At 50.5% G+C, this 17,340-nt stretch overlaps 1 protein-coding gene across 1 annotated transcript in view; it reads right to left on the bottom strand.

Annotated features, from left to right (window-relative positions):
- OIT3 (oncoprotein induced transcript 3) overlaps positions 1 to 14,978 on the bottom strand; it is a 29,634-nt gene extending 14,656 nt beyond the window's left edge. Inside the window, exons 1-4 of the mRNA XM_002718429.5 lie at positions 14,514 to 14,978; positions 11,968 to 12,342; positions 11,062 to 11,169; positions 7,138 to 7,260 (exon numbers count right to left, since the gene is read on the bottom strand). Of these exons, the coding sequence (XP_002718475.3) occupies positions 7,138 to 7,260; positions 11,062 to 11,169; positions 11,968 to 12,342; positions 14,514 to 14,574 (667 nt within the window). The 5' untranslated portion in view covers positions 14,575 to 14,978. The remainder of the gene's footprint in view (positions 1 to 7,137; positions 7,261 to 11,061; positions 11,170 to 11,967; positions 12,343 to 14,513) is intronic.
- Positions 14,979 to 17,340: the final 2,362 nt, after the last annotated feature.

Raw genomic sequence — 17,340 nt, 5'->3', positions numbered from 1 at the left:
TTGGAAATGATAAACAGGTTGAGAAGCCCTCATCGAGAAACTAGAAGTCCAAAATGTTCTAAAATCTAAAACGTTTTTGTGTGTCAACAAGCACCACAAGTGGGAAGTTCCTGACCGTCTGTGATGGGTCACAGTCAGAATGCAGATGTGCGACACACACGGTGTGAACTCACCTCCAGGCCAGGCATACCTGATGCATATGAAACATAAATGAATTGTGTGCCTAGACTTGGGTCCCATCCCCAAGACATCTCCCTGTGATGTGGGAATATTACAAAACCTGGAAAGATACAAAATCCAAAACACGCTCATCCCAAGCATTTGGGACCACACTGTGGAACAGCTGGAAGAAAACTTAAAAATATTCAAGATGTTAACATTAATGGGAAATATTTTTTCTTAAAAATGATCTTACTCAAGTCATTTTATTCCTCTGAGCCATAACTTCCATATTTGTAAAACAAAGGGGTTGCATTAGATGGTCACTCAAGATATTCCCGGGTCTAAAAATGCAAAGTAAGCTGACAATCTAAATTGCCTTGAAAGATTTAAATCTAGAAGAACACACAAAGACCAGTAGAATGGATACAGCTGGCAAGTGAGACTGTGACTCATATTAAAGGTCTTCCTTTTACTCCTCTGTAATTTCTTCTAAGTTTGACAATAAAACCAAACAACGAAAATTACTTTCAAATTAAAAACAGCTGCATATATATATATATATTTAACAAGGATAAAAAAGTCTTCTAAAGAATCACATATGTTTGCATTATCAATAAAATTTGAGGATTATAAATAGGACTGTGTGGGGAGCAATCCGGACTAGACTAAGTTACTCGAATTAGGACTTATTCTATGCATCTGCTCTCCCACAATATGGCGCTGGGAGAGAAGTAAACAGCTTCCGCACAGCTGCCTCCAGTTCAACCAATTAACTGTAGGACTTGCTCCTGATTGGAGAGCAGCGTACTCAGCCGAGTTGGGATTGGCGGAGGAGGACTATAAAGGAGGAGAGAGACGGCATGCACCAGGAACATCTATGGGGAACATCTAAGGGAACCCGTGCAGCCCCCAGAGAGCCGGCCGGCGGTGTGCCGCTCCCCTGCGGAAGTGGGGAATGCGGCCAGGGGGAACTGCCCTTCCACGGAGGTGGAAGGGATAGTAGCCAACCCGGGAAGAACCAGCAGCAAACCCGGGGAGGGCCGAGCAGACGAAAGAACAGCGCAGGGTCCTGTGTTGCTCCTCCACGAAGAGGGGGAGCGACATAATGGTGCCGTGACTCGGATAGGAAACCTAGCTCGGATAGGAAACGTGACTCGGATAGGAAACCTAGCTCGGATAGGAAACCTAGCTCGGATAGGAAACCTAGCTCGGATAGGAAACCTAGCTCGGATAGGAAACTTAGGACGGATATGAAACTTAGGAGGGAAGAAACGGGAAGAAACGGGAAGAACTAGGGAAAATATCGGAGAGACTAGCAAACAGCCTAGGGAAAAGCCGGACGAAAAAGGAGCCGGAAGAAGCTATTGAAAGCCTAGGCATAGACTCAGATACGGACTACGGGGGAAGCTGGGAGAAATCTCTAAGGTCAAAAGCGAAAGTGAAAGCTAGAACAAACAGACTCGGACGCGGACTGTGGGGAGAGGCCAGGAGAAATGAGGGAGGAGTATTGTTGGAAGAAAGCTTGGGGAAACATACCGGGTAGAGAAAAATGTTAGGGAAATTGAAGCCGCGGGGGGCAGGCCGAGGCGGAAACGAAAGCCACTTTGGGGTTCTCAAGTTAGCCCGGGAATAGGGGGCGAAAAGTTAAAACCAGAAGCTGAGACGCAAGCCAGATTGGGATCCGTCTGATTAGCCCGGGGAGCAAAGGACGGGAAGCCAGATCGTGGGGCGGAGACGTACGCTGGGTTGAATTCGCCAGGCTAGCCCGGGGAACTTAGATTGAATCCTAGTGGCGGAGACGCAAGCTACGCTGTGTTACTCGCGGAAGCCGCCGCGTGCAGAGAGAGCACGGGGCGTGAATAGATAGGGAACGCTGGCGTAGGCCGTGGTTCAGACGCGAAAGGGTTAAGCGTGGAGACCGCGGACCGCGCAAAGCCGGGAAGCCGCGCAGAGAGGCGCGCGGGCTGAAGCGGCGCAGAGCCGGGAACCCGCCGGCGGGGCGAGGTGCCGGAAAGCCGCAGGGATAAGAGAAACAGAAGTTTGGAAGTGAAGTAAAAGAGAAATGGGAATGCTGGAAGATAGAAGTGAAATGGGAGAGGTAGGAATGCCCGGAGATAGAGAAATAGAGAAAAATAAGGCCTCCCCTCAACATGCCAATTAGAAGGCTTGGATTCGGTCTGCCTGATTTAAGGCGGTAAGCGCCAGCAAAGCTCGACCAGAGTATGAGCTGCAGGTCACCGAAGATAGGCACGAACCAACACTAATAAGTCTCCCCCACAATAAGGCAATGAGAAGGCTTGGATTCGGTTTGCCTGATAGGTTTTGTAAGCCCCTGCGGGCAGAGCAGAGCATGCGCTGCAGGGCACCGAACACAGGCACGCATCAGCGCCTAAAAACCTCCTCACAATGGCGAAGAGAGGACCCGGATTCGGTTTTCCTGATTGATAGGACTTGTAAGAGCCTGTGGCAACGCTAGCAAGTAGAGCAGAGTGTGTGCCGCGGGACACCGAAGACAGGCGCGTATCAACGCTAAAAAATAAAAAGAAAGGGGGATCTGTGGGGAGCAATCCGGACTAGACTAAGTTACTCGAATTAGGACTTATTCTATGCATCTGCTCTCCCACAATATGGCGCTGGGAGAGAAGTAAACAGCTTCCGCACAGCTGCCTCCAGTTCAACCAATTAACTGTAGGACTTGCTCCTGATTGGAGAGCAGCGTACTCAGCCGAGTTGGGATTGGCGGAGGAGGACTATAAAGGAGGAGAGAGACGGCATGCACCAGGAACATCTATGGGGAACATCTAAGGGAACCCGTGCAGCCCCCAGAGAGCCGGCCGGCGGTGTGCCGCTCCCCTGCGGAAGTGGGGAATGCGGCCAGGGGGAACTGCCCTTCCACGGAGGTGGAAGGGATAGTAGCCAACCCGGGAAGAACCAGCAGCAAACCCGGGGAGGGCCGAGCAGACGAAAGAACAGCGCAGGGTCCTGTGTTGCTCCTCCACGAAGAGGGGGAGCGACAGGACTGTTAATCCTAAAGCGTAACTCCTATATAACTTTTATTATTGCCTGCTAAAATGCTTTTTAGTTATGGTTATTAGGTTTTAATATTGTATGAGGATTGACTTAATAGTTCCAATAAAGAATTCATGAATAATTACAAATGTTCTTCATGGAACTGTTCATTAATATTCAAAGATTATTACATAGAATAGATTTAAGGAGGACTCAGGCTATTACCCTTATTTAATAAAATTTAAAATGCATTCAGTCGTGTTATAATATTCTGGTCAATATCTCCTCAGTTAACAACGTCAAGTTTGTTACATGGAGTAAGTTGTGGGCACTAGCCATAATTTTTTCCTCTTGAGATAGTGTATTATTATTTTGGATATAGCAAGAATGAAGTAAATTACTGTGAACAGGAATATAGCTCTGCTATCTCACAGCCTTAATTAACCAGTGGACAAATCTTATGTCCTCTGTAAACAGTCACCCCACTGGTCTCCCCATATAATCTGCAAAGAGCGTCATGAGAATTCAGACTTCTTAAAGCAGAAATGATGACATTTTAGTTGGCATAGTTTGCAAGGGTGAATGTGCTTGAGATAAGGGGCACTATCAGGACGGTGCTATAGCGCAGCACATATGGCCTCCTAAAGTAACACCCTAACAGCAGGAGCTCCATTTCAGAGCACTCGAGACTCCATCTAGAGAAAGCACCACCCCTTCCTCCACCGTGAGACTCTGGTCTGAAGTTATGACCCAGAACACGCGGACAACAGCAGTCCCCTACATCACATTTGGCAAAGCATAGAAGCTCCCTAGCATGCACCCGGGTTAATGAGAAGATTGTAATTTGTCTATGTCCCGCATATGATTTAGGCCAATACCTGGATTAATGTCAAGATTGTAACTGGTATTGTTAAGATTATAATTGATATTAGTTTTGCATAGGCTTTAGGTCAGCTTGACCCTAGTAGCCATGTATTCCCTGTCCCGTTTTTTGTGGTTTTTGCCTTTATAAACCCTGTTGCTTTGGGCTTCAGGGTCGAGAGTTTTTCAGGGCATGAGCCTGCTCTCCACCACCAGCAATAAAGGACCATCAGATTTTCCAATGTGCGGTGCTCCTCTGTTTGCATTTACGGGGTTCCAAGATGGCGGAGTAGGGGGAGGAGCTTACTGCTCTAGCCCAGAAGAAGAGAGTTTAAAAAAAGTGGAGACAGTGTAATCTCAGGGAAGAGTTAGGGAAAAAACAGCACAGGAAACTCCATCGAAATTAGAGGGACACAGTGGACCTACATGGAGGGCGTGGGTGCCTATGGCTTGGGACCCCAGCAGCCGAGAGCCTCCACACCAGCACTGGAGAGTGAGGTGAGACAAGACCGCAGTAGCCCGGAGCCACTGGCGAAAAAGCAGCAGGAAGAGCCTAGAGGGAACGAGGCTTGAAGCCCCATGGGGAAAGTGCACCAGCCAAACTAGAGAAGAAAAGGGAAAAAAAAGGATGGTAGGGACCTGTTTCTCTTTCTCCAATTGCCTTACAAAGGCATATGAGCTGATAGAGCGGGCGTCATTTTGGGCATACGGAACAGCTGCGCCAGCTCGTGTCTGCGCCTGGCAATCAGCTGAGTGGAGACCCCTGACTCTGGTGGGGAGAACTAACAGGGGGCTAGGAGCTTGTGACTGTGTGAAGCTTCTGAGCAGGGACTGTGAAAAAACAACAACAACAACAACTGAGGGTGTGTGGGAGAACTCTCAGTGTGGCTGAGCAGTCTCAGTGGGAGACGCCACAAGCTATGCCGTTCCTGGTTACCTGGTGAGAGACATCGCTGGGGAATCTGAACTCACACTGAGGACCGCACAGATCCTTTGTGTGGTCCTTGGGACAGAGCAGATGAATATTATACCCACTGGGGCCAGTGCTCAGGCACTGATTGCCATCAAGGAGAAGAGCTCAGATGAGCAGAATTACTTCCCTTCTGATTTAATAGAGAGAAGACTTACCATGCCAAAGCTGGAAGTGTCACCTTAGGCATGCCCTTAACCCTGGAGAACTGAACAGAGCTCTCTGGCCACACCCACTATAAGCCTCTAGAGATTCACTGAAAGCGGACAGTCCACTTATCTACAGAGTCATAGCACAAGGAGAAAACGGGGCGGGGTGGTGGGTGAAGAAACCAAGTATCTCCACAAATGCCAAACAACAAACCAACAATCCAAGAAACAAGAACAAGGAAGACAATATGACGCTACCAAAAGAACAAGACACTTCAATACTAGATTATGAAGATGATGAGATAGAAGAAATGCAAGAAATGGAATGCAAAAATTGATAAGATTACACAGAAGTAATCAAAATGCACTCGCTCAGGAACAACAATCCCATATGGCCACCGGTTCAAGTCCTGGCTGCTCCACTTCCAATCCAGCCCTCCACTATGGCCTGAGAAAACAGTGGAGTATGGCCCCAGGTCCTTTGGCCCCTGCACCCATGTGGGAGATCTGGAAGAAAATCCTGGCTCCTGGCTTCAGATGGGCCCTGCTGCGGCCATCTGGGGAGTGAAGCAGTGGATGGAAGACCTCCGTCTGCCTCTGCCTCTCTCCCTCTCTGTAACTCCTCATTTCAAATAAATTAGTAAATCGTTTAAAAAAATAGATAAGCGACATTATGTAAATTAATAAGGGTATCATTAATATCCTTATTGTTGACTATTACATCACACAGTACTCCTAAATGTGAATTATATGGCAATTAAAAATTAAAAATAAGAATAGTAGAAAATTTGCAGTGCATTTGACACACATATGAGCTCTTGTTATATCTCTGCTGCTAAAACTTGATCATTTTACTTAATTCCAAAGAATGTCTCAATCTCCAGTTAATGCAAAGCATTTGAAGTAGGAGTGCCGGGTTCTAGTCCCGGTTGCCCCTCTTCCAGGCCAGCTCTCTGCTGTGGCCCGGGAGTGCAGTGGAGGATGGCCCAGGTGCTTGGGCCCTGCACCCCATGGGAGACCAGGAGGAAGCTCCTGGCTTCAGATCGGCACAGCGCACCGGCCGTAGCGGCCATCTGGGGGATGAACCAACGGAAATGAAGACCTTTCTCTCTCTCTCTCTCTCACTGTCTAACTCTGCCTGTCAAAAACAAAAACAAAACAAAACAAACAAACAAAAAAGCATTTGAGGGAGAAAAATGGCTTCGCGTGAACCTGTTTCCCAAATTTTCTCCTACAAAAAGAACTTGCTAAAAACGTGAACTCGGGGGTGGGCTTGAAGCGAAGCCCCTGCTTGTGACATCCACGTCCCATACCAGAGTGCCTGGCTGGAGACCCTAAGTGACTGAAGTTTGAGACACTCAGAAACCCTTATTTTTATTTCCTCAATAAAAAATGTGGCTTTCTGTCTAGCAAAATTCCCTCCTGTTCAACCTTGCAGACAAAATCAACATGAACCAGGCCGGCGCCGCGGCTCACTAGGCTAATCCTCTGCCTTGCGGCGCCGGCACACCGGGTTCTAGTCCCGGTCGGGGCGCCGGATTCTGTCCCGGTTGCCCCTCTTCCAGGCCAGCCCTCTGCTGTGGCCCGGGAGTGCAGTGGAGGATGGCCCAGGTGCTTGGGCCCTGCACCCCATGGGAGACCAGGAAAAGCACCTGGCTCCTGGCTCCTGCCATCGGATCAGCGCGGTGCGCCGGCCACAGCACGCCGGCCGCCGCGGCAATTGGAGGGTGAACCAATGGCAAAGGAAGACCTTTCTCTCTGTCTCTCTCTCTCACTGTCCACTCTGCCTGTCAAAAAAAAAAAAAAAAAATCAACATGAACCCCGATCACTACATAAGTGTCAGCGTCCTGGATGCGGAAGCCGTGGCCACTGCTTGAGCGGCCGGCTTCCCTCTTCTCCCCCACCAGGGTTTCTGGACACCCGGGGAACAGGCCACCTGCCGGCTGCCGCCCCATGCTCAGCTGGGTCCCTCTAGGCCCCCTCACCTTCGCAGGTCTTGCCGTCCCTTCTCAGCGCCCGGCCAACCCCACACTCGCAGCGGTAGGAGCTTTTGAGGTTCACACAGATCTCACTGCAGCCACCGTTGTTCTGCTCACATTCGTTTTCATCTGCAGAAGAAAAACCTCATGGCATCCACTCTCCTGAGTCTCCCCCCCCACCCCGCCCCCGCCCCGCCCCGCCCCGGTCCCGCGGACGCACCTCCCCCAGCTGCGCTCCCCACGGCGACTCAGCATCAGTGCTCCCACCACCCTGCTCTCCACCACTGCGGACCCGACAGAAGGCACTGGACTGCTGGACAGCCCCTTCCCCTCTTCTTTTTATAATATTTATTCGAAAGGCAAAGAGAGTGAGAGAGAGAGAGAGAGAGAGAGAGAGAGAGAGAGAATGAATCTTCCATCTGCTGCTTCACTCTCCAAATGCTCACAACAGCCAGGGTTGGACGAGGCGGAAGCCAGGTGCCAGGGATGTAACTACTTTGAGCCATCGCCTGCTGTCTCCCAGGCTGCACATCAGCAGGAAGCTGGAGTAGGGAGCAGGCAGGGATCCAAGCTCGGACACACCAGTGCAGGAAGTAGTAGTGCCAAGTGGTGCCTTAACCACTACACCAGCCCTCCCCTTCTCTTCAGGGTAGGGCCCTGGCCAGGTGAAGTGCCTCCCACGACCTAGGTAGACCTCTACCTGTAGTGGTGAATCACACCTTCTGCAATGAGGTCTGAAACAGTTGCTAAAGAAATTCAAACTTATACATCAAATCGTGTTGTGGACTGGGAAAGGAGCTTCCGTGGCAGGAGGAGATCACAGAGAAATGTTTTGGTGATGCAGTGATCTGTTAAAACAGGAACAGCTGCCCCCAAAGCAAAATTTAAAAGTTGTACTTAAGCAATGATTGGCAACTTTTTGGAGAATCTGATGAAAGATATGGACTCATGCCACAGGAACGCATGGTTAGCAACGAATGTCTGTCCCTCTCCTTCTACAAAGGGACACTTGTGAACTCAATTTGTCCTGGCTCTCGGGAACAATGGCACAACAACAGGACACACGGCAAAGACTGGGGTTTAAATACCCATGAGATGACAGGCAGATGGCCTTGAGCCCAGGAGTATGGATGCCTGGAACTGACACCCTACTTAGGTCCTGGACCCCAGAAAATGTATCCCCCGATATTATTTGGAAATGGTTTGACTGTGTCTCTCAAAAGTTCCTGAGTGATACGCTGCAGAGGTGGTGGGACCTTTAAGAGGCGGGGCCGAGCAGAGCAGGATGTGAGGTCATCAGGGGCACTGCCCTTAGAAGGGATTAATGACTATTGTGGGGCTTCCTGTCTCACCAGGTGATCTCCAACAGCCTCAGTGCACCAGTCACCCTGAGGACATCACAGAGCTCAGCTCATGCCTACATATCCAGCTCCCTGCTGATGTGCTTGGGAAAGCAGCAGAGGATGGCCCAAGTCCTCGGGCCCCTGCTCCCACATGGGAGACCCAGAAGTTCCTGGCTCCTGGCTTCCTCCAGCTGTGTGGCCATCTGGGGAGTGAACAAGCAGATGGGAGGTTCTCTCTCTCTCTCTCTCTCTCTCTAGCTCTCTCTCTTTAGCTCTCTCTCTCTAACTCTGCCTCTCAAGAAAATAAAAAAAACTATTTTTAAAAAATTTAAAAAAAAAAGAAAAAAAGCTACTCTGTCCAGGAGTCACTGTGGTGCGGTGGGTTAAGCCGCCACTTGTGACACCTGCATCCCATATCTGCTTCTGGTCCAGTTTCCTGCTAATGCATCCTGAGAGGCAGCAGATGATGGCCCCTGCCACCCATGTGGGAGACCTGAATGTAGTTCCTGTTAATAGATAATTCCAGACTAGTGTTGGTCAATAGAAATATAAAGCAAGTCGCATATTTAATTCAAAAATTTCTAGTAGTCACATTAACTCAGATTCATAGGGCATTCTGTAATATACATCCGCATTGACATCAGATTTCAATTAGAATTTTTTTTTAGTTGACAGATAGAGTTGGACATTGAGAGTGTGAGAGACAGAGAGAAAGGTCTTCCTTCTGTTGGTTCACCCCGAGATGGCCGCAACGGCCGGAACTATGCTGATCCGAAGCCAGGAGCCAGGAGCTTCTTCCAGGTCTCCTGTGCAGGTGCAGGGCCCAAGCACCTGGCCCATCCTCCTCTGCCTTCCTGGGCCTCAGCAGAGAGCTGGACTAGAAGAGGAGCAACTGGGACTAGAACTCGGTGCCCATATGGGATGCCAGCACCGCAGACGGAGGATTAACCAAGTGAGCCACGGTGCCAGCTCAATTTGAAATTTTCAATAGCTAATTTTTCTTCTTTTGTAACTAGCTATCTTTTAAATTTAATAAAAATGAATACCAAATTTTTGTCATGTTGGTAATATATGCCTTTAAAATACATATCAAAGAATTAAATCTCAACTCTAATCTATCACAATAGTTAAAATTTCAAAACAGTGACCATTCTCCTCTGCTGTTTTTGTTATTGTAATAATGAAGTCACATTAGAGAATTATAGTAAAAATTACTTGTATAAGTTTTATCAACATGACCCTACTGTTTTGTTTGGAAAATATGGTAGTGCAAACTCATGTTACTTTGTTTTCAGAGACAAATTCTAGATTACTATGTTACCATAATACTTTTTACTTTGCCATAGAAATAAAAGCTGTACCCAAAAAGTGGTGTGCTCTACAGCAAAATAGTAATAATAAATAAAAAAAGAAACTGGTAAAATTAATTTTAATAGATTTTTAACCCAATCATACTCAAAATATATTCAATCTGATATTTAATTAGTCTTAAAATTATTAATGAGATGTTTCATTATTTATTTTTATTAATCTTCAAAATCAGGTATATATTTTGAATACATTTTTAAATGATTTTTGCCACATCTCAATTTGCATGCAAAATTGTCATCAGAAATAGAAGTGTGGGGCCGGTGCTGTGGTATAGTGGGTTAAAGCCCTGGCCTGCCGGGAGTGCAGTGGAGGATGGCCTAGGTCCTTGGGCCCTGCACCTGAATGGGAGACCAGGAGAAGCACCTGGCTCCTGGCATCGGATCAGTGCAGCATGCCGGCCGCAATGCACTGGCCATAGTGGCCACTTGGGGGGGTGGTGGTGGTGAACCAACGGAAAAAGGAAGACCTTTCTGTCTCTCTCTCTCTCTCTCTCACTGTCTAACTCTGCCTGTCAAAAATAAATAAATATATAAAATTTAAAAAAGCCCTGGCCTGAAGCACCCGCTTCCCATATGGACATTGATTCTAGGTCTGGCTGCTCCTCTTCCAATCCAGCTCTCTGCTGTGGCCTGGGAGTGCAGTGGAGGATGGCCCAAGTCCTTGGGTCCTGCACCCACATGGGAGACCAGGAGGAGCACCTGGCTCCTGGCTTCGGATCAGCACAGCTCCTGCCATTGCGCCATCTGGGGAGTGAAGCAGCGGATGGAAGACCCCTCTCTTTCTGTTTCTACCTCTCTCTGTAACTCTGTCTTTCAAATAAGTAAAATAAATCTTAAAAAAAAAAAAAAAAAGAAATACAAGTGTATTTCAAGTCATAACAACTGGTAGTTACTGAACCTTTCCCAGACATTTTTAGTTTACCAATAACAAAAATTGAGCATAAGTTTTAAGATTAAAATGAAGAAAAATCCAATTTCTCAATCACACGAGCCACACCCCAAGTGCTCTATAGCCATGTGTGGTTAGTGGCCACCAAGGCAGACAGTCTAGTTCTAGACTGCTCTTAGTCATGATGGAAATGGCTCAAGGCTTTAGTCACACCCTAACGGGGGGAGTACCAGTGCAGTTGTTCAGAGACAAACCAGGGAAATGACAGAGCTTCGCGTAGTGCCCTGGCTCCTCCTAGCCTGCTCCTACCTTGCGGCTGGTTTCTTACCAAAGCACGTCTGCCCGTCAGGACCCAGCACGGTTCCCGGAGCGCAGGTGCACTTGCTGGCGTCCACGCAGCTGCCATGGCACTCTTCATCGCAGATGTCATAAAAGTCTACCGGAGGGCAAAGATGGCCTCGTGTAAGAGGTGCGGGGCACAGCACTTGCACCCCCGAGAGTCTCGCAGCGTGATGGCGGGGAGGCGCCCAGCCACCAGCAGCCAACGCTCAGTGTTCAGGGCTACACAACACAGTGGAAATGGACCACGTGCCCAGGGGCAGCCTCCCTGGCTTACGGGAATGATTTCCAGCTTCTGACCCACGGCCCCTGGGTGGCCATGGGTTTCTGCGAATCTACAACTTCCCCAAACACAAGTGACAGGCCGTGCTGTTCTACTCCCCCATGGACTCTGTTTTATACATTGTACAGGTTTTCAGGAGCTTGGTAACACAGAAGTCTATGTTAAAGTATCCCTGTCCTCAAGTAGCTACTTCCCATTGTATACCATTTCTAAAAGCCAGTGGATACTAACACAGTGCTATAATTTGGCTGTCTGATGGTCTATCTAGCTATCCAGCATCTGCCTATCTCCTGATATTTCATAAGGGGTTCACTGTACTCAAAAAGGTTGGAAACCACTATTTGGATTACCTGAACAGACATTCTGTTTTCTAATGTTTTGCTCTGATGGAACAGACAAAATGCAACAGAACTGGTCCAGGTCATAACTGCTTCCCTTTCTACTTCTTTGGGAATTTTTCAGAAAGTCTGAGAACCGATCTCAGAAACCACAGTCACAGGTCCACACTGTCACGCCATCGCGTAGCTGCATTTCACCTGGCGCTTCTCTCTCTGACTCCTGTCTGTGGCGGAGCAGGGCAGGGGCAGGGGCAGGGCGTAGGAAGGTACTCACGACCGCAGTAGACGTGGTAGCAGACGCTGGGCTTGGTCAGACGGTACACATAGTAGCCTCCGGGGCAAGCCTTGACCTCCACCGTGGTGTTCCACAGGCAGCAGTTCCCTCTGAAGCTGGCGCAGGCCTGGCGTTGCACGATGCCGTCGCCTTCTAGGGGGTGGCTGCCGTTGAGCCAGACAGGTGCGTGGGTCCCACAGTGGTTTTCTGGTATGCAGAAGGTGGGCATGGCGTCTCCGGCCATGCCTGTGAAGCGGTACCACTCCCCGTCCACGTGGTTGTCACACAGAGGGGGATCTTGAGACTCATTAAACTGGTGCTCCGTGTTCCTCCAGGGCTCATTGAGGCTGATGTAGGCAGAACACGGATCCAGGGCTGGGGGGAGAAGGGCGCCACACAGGGACACGGCCTGAGTGCCCACCTCAACAAAGAAAGCAGCTACAGTCCCCAAAAGTCACCCTGTGAGTCTCCTAAGTGCCCTTCATAAAACTATTGGGAACCCACTAAGGTTTAGTGTTCGCGTGGGACTGAAGACTTTGTGTCCCTTTTGCAGAGACAGCTGTCCGGCTGACAGAGGCTGGGCTGAGGCTCTCACAGGCCAGCCCGTGCTCCTACCGGGTGCCTGTGTTCTATGGAGAACGCTGACGAACTTGTCCCAATCGAGCTGTGCAGACTTAGAACTAGGGGGCCTGAACAGAGAAACAGCTGAGAACTGTTGTTTAGACAAGAAGGAGATGGAGGAAAACTCTGCTGTTTGCACCACCCCGGGGCCGGCTGGGCAAGAGGAACTGGGATTCCGGCAAAGACCGGCTGTTACAGCGAAGCACACTCCAGCTCAGCTGTGCAGCCTGGGCCCCGGTGCCAGTGCCGGCAGACGCGCCTCCTCTCTGGACATTACGGGGAAGCATTTGGCGGGCACCTGGGTAAGAGCATTCGGGTGGGTGGGGAGCCGGGCTCCAGAAAGGGCGTTCAGGCGCATTCCGGGGAGGAGGGGGAGGCCTCACGCAGGCCTGGGGCTACACTTGGATAGCTTCTGCAGAACCCCGGAGCCCTGTAATGGCTGTTCCAGGATTTATAAAACTTTCCCTTAAGCGAAGGGTCGTTTACCAAGTCCGTGCTAGGGCAGCCAGGGCCCGGAGAAAGGTGCTAATCATGCGTTCATTCCACAACATGTCCCCGCTGCCTCCCACGGCAGTCCCTGCTCTTAAACCCTGCGTGCAGTCGGATGCACTTTGATCCCAAATGGCTGCCACGCATCTCTCAGTGGCGGGCTCCCGGGGCCCTGCCCGCCCCAATCCCCCCCCGCCGCTGGCTCAAACGCCGCCCAGGCGGCACGGAGAGCACAAGTTCGCGTGCCCACTTGGGTCCTCCAAACCCTGGGGGCGTCACCCAGCCCCGCGCCCGCTCTCAGGCAGGAAGGGCCCTTCTTCCTTACCGCGCCCGGCTCCTCCCCGCCCTCCTGCTCCCAGGGCAAGCGCCCACCGCAGCCCCCCAAGTTGCCCCTAGTCTGGCTTCTGGCTTGGGGTCCAACATCGCAGGCGTGCTGGGGGGGCCAGGGGGAGGGCGCAGGGGTGCGGGAGCGTCCGAGGGGGAGCAAGCCCGGAGAGTGAGGGGAGAGGGGCCCGAAGGAGCCCAGGGCAGTCCTCAGTGGGAGACACTCCCAACAGTTGTAGATGCACGGAATAATCGAGAAGACAGGAGAGTCCCGTGGGACATGCCCCTGCGTGACCCTGCTGCCTTTGTCGCCATTCGTCACCCACTGCTGAGACATGGTACGGGCTCAAGTTCGTGGTCAGCTGAGGTTCCCGTGGTCGTTACCCACATCCTCCTCCGTCCAGCGATCCCACCCAGGATACCACATTCCACCCGGCTTCCTGTCTCCGGAGGGCCTCAAGCCCGTTTATAAAGGTGCTAGAGCCGGGGCCAAGTGAGGCGAAGACATAAACCAGGTCGGTGAGCCGCGCAGCCTCTCAGCAGTGCGGGCGGAGGGCTCTGCCCCCACCGCACCCCCTCTCCCAGTTAGGAGTTCTGGCCTGTTGGGCAAAGAAGTGAGAGCGCAATCTGCCATCGGAGTGGAAGCCATCGGCCGGCTGGCCGCCCACTCGGTCTTTGACTGCCAGCGTTAGCCAGTTCGGTTCCTCCAGATCTGTGCGCTTCATGGGGACAGAACTTTCCAGGCCTTGCAGTTATTAAAGGAGGAAAAACAAAACAAAACACTACCCTCAACTCCTAAAAAGCATTTTCTCTTTAAAGTTACAACCCTCAAAGTGGCTAGACTATAAGGAGGTGAGGGTTCCTTGTCCTGTCTGCTCCAAGGCACTCTCAGCTAGGGGCAGATCCGCGGACCACTCCCACCCCTGGGCGAGAGGTCAAAGGGCGCGCAGCACAAAAATGCTCTGAAAATCCGCTTTCCGGGGTTACCAGCGACTTTCCCACGCCTCTGGAGAGCCCGTGTGCAGGTGCCAGATCTAGGAGCCGTCGGGAATCGGCACAAGCAGCCAAGCGCAAGCGCAGAAAACGCTCTGCGCTCTGGAGGGGAGACTCACCCATGAGCGCCACTGGCGTGACTGAGACCAAGATGCAGGTGAGAAGCAGGGACGGAGGCATCGCTGGGCGCCAGCTGCCGAGAGACTGAAGATCCTGTCCGTGCCACGTTTGCGCTGTGCCTTTCTTTTTTAAGCACTTAAAGAAAAAAAAAAAAAAAAGACTGCAAGGCTCTTAGGAAGAAAGTCTTATCAGCAGCGCTGGCTGGGGCTTTATCGGAGGAAGAGGATGCGGGGTGCGGTGTCCACCGCTCGGCCTTGACCTCACATGGGAGCTCTGCTCTGCCCTGTCAACAGGGCTGTCTCACTGATTTTGTTCCTTTTTTTTTTTTTTTTTTTTTTTTGACAGGCAGAGTGGACAGTGAGAGAGAGAGACAGAGAGAAAGGTCTTCCTTTGCCGTTGGTTCACCCCTCAATGGCCACAGCAGCTGGCGCACTGCGCTGATCCGAAGCCAGGAGCCAGGTGCTTCTCCTGGTCTCCCATGGGGTGCAGGGCCCAAGCACTTGGGCCATCCTCCACTGCACTCCCTGGCCACAGCAGAGAGCTGGACTGGAAGAGGAGCAACCGGGACAGAATCCGGCGCCCCGACCGGGACTAGAACCCCGTGTGCTGGTGCTGCAAGGCGGAGGATTAGCCTAGTGAGCCGCGGCGCCGGCCTGGTTTTGTTGTTTAGGGAAGGAGCTTCCCAGTGCCCCAGGCTTCTGCTGCTCGCTCCCCAGAATTCCCTGCGATGAGGCTTCCACTACCTTGTCCAGAAGGGAACTCTACAAGAGGGACATGCCCTCAGCTCAAAACCTGGGTTCCTGATGGCGAGGAACTGACTTCATAGCATCACACTTCAAATGAGATGGGAGCAGGCTACGTGGTGGAGTCGGTCTTCAGGAAGCATCCTGGTCCGTTGGCCAAGGAGGTGACAGCAGCTTCCAAAGTCTAACAGTCAGGACACGCCTGGAGTGGCGACCACATTCTCTTGTTTCATTATGGTCTTTAGTCTCAAAACTTCCTGAAAGAACAAGGTGTGAGTTGGTTTTATTTTTCCTTTTTTTTTTTTTTTTTTCACTAATTCAAGCTGTAATACCTCCTGTTTTCAGATTGTCCTTCTCCCCAAAGTTTTAAATGAGTTAATGTGTTGTTTCATGAATGTTCAGGGCAGGGATTTAAAAATCAGGAACTACTCACTCAGTTAACAACAGTGTGGAACATGTCAAAATGTGCTGGAGTTTCACCTTTAGACAAAAGAGGCGCACAGCAGGGGCCTGCACACCGTGGTCCCCACAGCCTTAGGAGTTTGAGCTTTGGAATCTGCGGCTCCCTGATCTCCTGCAGAGCTGTGGGCCAGCAAGCGCTGAAGATCACTTGAAGGGAAGGAGAGAAAGAAGGGTCGGAAAAGGGTTCTTATTGTTGTTCTTATTGTTTTTTTAGAAATTAAGCAAGGATCCAAGGGATACTAAGATTTTTCTTTCCCAATCTTATATTTATTTATTTGAAAGGGGGGAGACAGAGAGAGAGAGAGAGAGAGAGAGAGAGACTTCATCCACTGTCTTACTCTGTGTATGCCAGCCAGGGCTGGGCCGGGCTGAAGCCCGTAGCCAGGAACTCCATTCAGGTCTCCCCTGTGAGTGGCAGGGCCCAAGGACTCAAGCCGGCATCTGTTGCCTGCCAGGCGCATTAGCAGGGAGCTGATTGGGAAGTGACGTGGGACTTGATCCCGGGCACTGTGGTCCAGGGCTTAACCTGCTGGGTCACGCGCCCACCCTGCTTGGGCCTTTTTTGTTCCATGCACTCCATCTCATCCATGCTACTCTTCCTGTCGGTGACCGGGCAGGAGTACCTTCTTGGGGAGGAAGTCCTTACCATGTTTTCACGGTCTCCTAGCACCGTGTTTCACTAAGCTCTGAGGCATGCAGGTAGACGCTAGTGCGTACCAGGGCCCAGGTGTTGTGCCAGTCACGGGCTTGGGCGGTGACTAAAGTAAAAGTTCTGCAGGAGGGGCACAGAGCTGACAGCTGAGCATGGGGTTTCCACGGACCTAAAGTTGCGGTCAGCTGCTTTGTCACTAGCATCCGAGGAACTCAAGCTGTGTGACCAGTAGCCATCGGCAGCTCAGGGGCTGTCCGGTTACTAGGTTGTGCTAAGTGTCAGTGGTTTCAACAGAAAAAACAGCCCCCCTCCGCCGTTTCCTGTCCCTGAGACGCCGTCTGCCTGCCTCCTGGGTGTTACGAGAAGCAGAGGACGTGTGCGGGAGATAAAGCCGGGCAGCCGCCTGCCAGGATTGATGGCTGGAGTCAAGGACTTGCAGCAGCCAGCCTCTGGGATCCGTAAACAAGGGTTTTCAGGGCGGTAGGATGTTCCCCCTTATTTCTATTTTTTCCTTTTTAGTGGACCTGCCTTTTCATTTTTAACTTTCTATGATAAAAGCTTTCAAACGTATACACACAAAAGTAGAAAGAATGAACAGAGAGCTGCATTAACTGCTAGCTAACACATTGTCAGCCTTATTTCTAGTCCAGCAAGCATTTCTGACATACCATCTTTCTTCTCCACACATGCACAGTGTCTTTACCATTGAGGAAAATTAGTAATGACCCCTTCATACCTCCTGTGCAGCCCATATTTAAATGTCCCCAATAGTTTAAATAGTCCCCAATGTATTTCCTTTTATTGCTAGTTGGAGTCAGAACCGAAACAAGATTTATAAATTGTTTCATTGTGTTACTTAAATTTCTTTTGCCATGTTTGCTGAAGAAACAACATTTGTTGAGATTTGTTGCAGAAACACCATCGTTTGTCCTGTAGACTGTCTCCTGCTTTGGATTTGCCTCTGAGGTG

The sequence above is a fragment of the Oryctolagus cuniculus genome, chromosome 15 (genome assembly GCF_964237555.1).
Source record: "Oryctolagus cuniculus chromosome 15, mOryCun1.1, whole genome shotgun sequence".
In the NCBI taxonomy this organism is placed as follows: domain Eukaryota; kingdom Metazoa; phylum Chordata; class Mammalia; order Lagomorpha; family Leporidae; genus Oryctolagus; species Oryctolagus cuniculus.
This window is presented reverse-complemented; position numbering and strand designations above follow the sequence as displayed.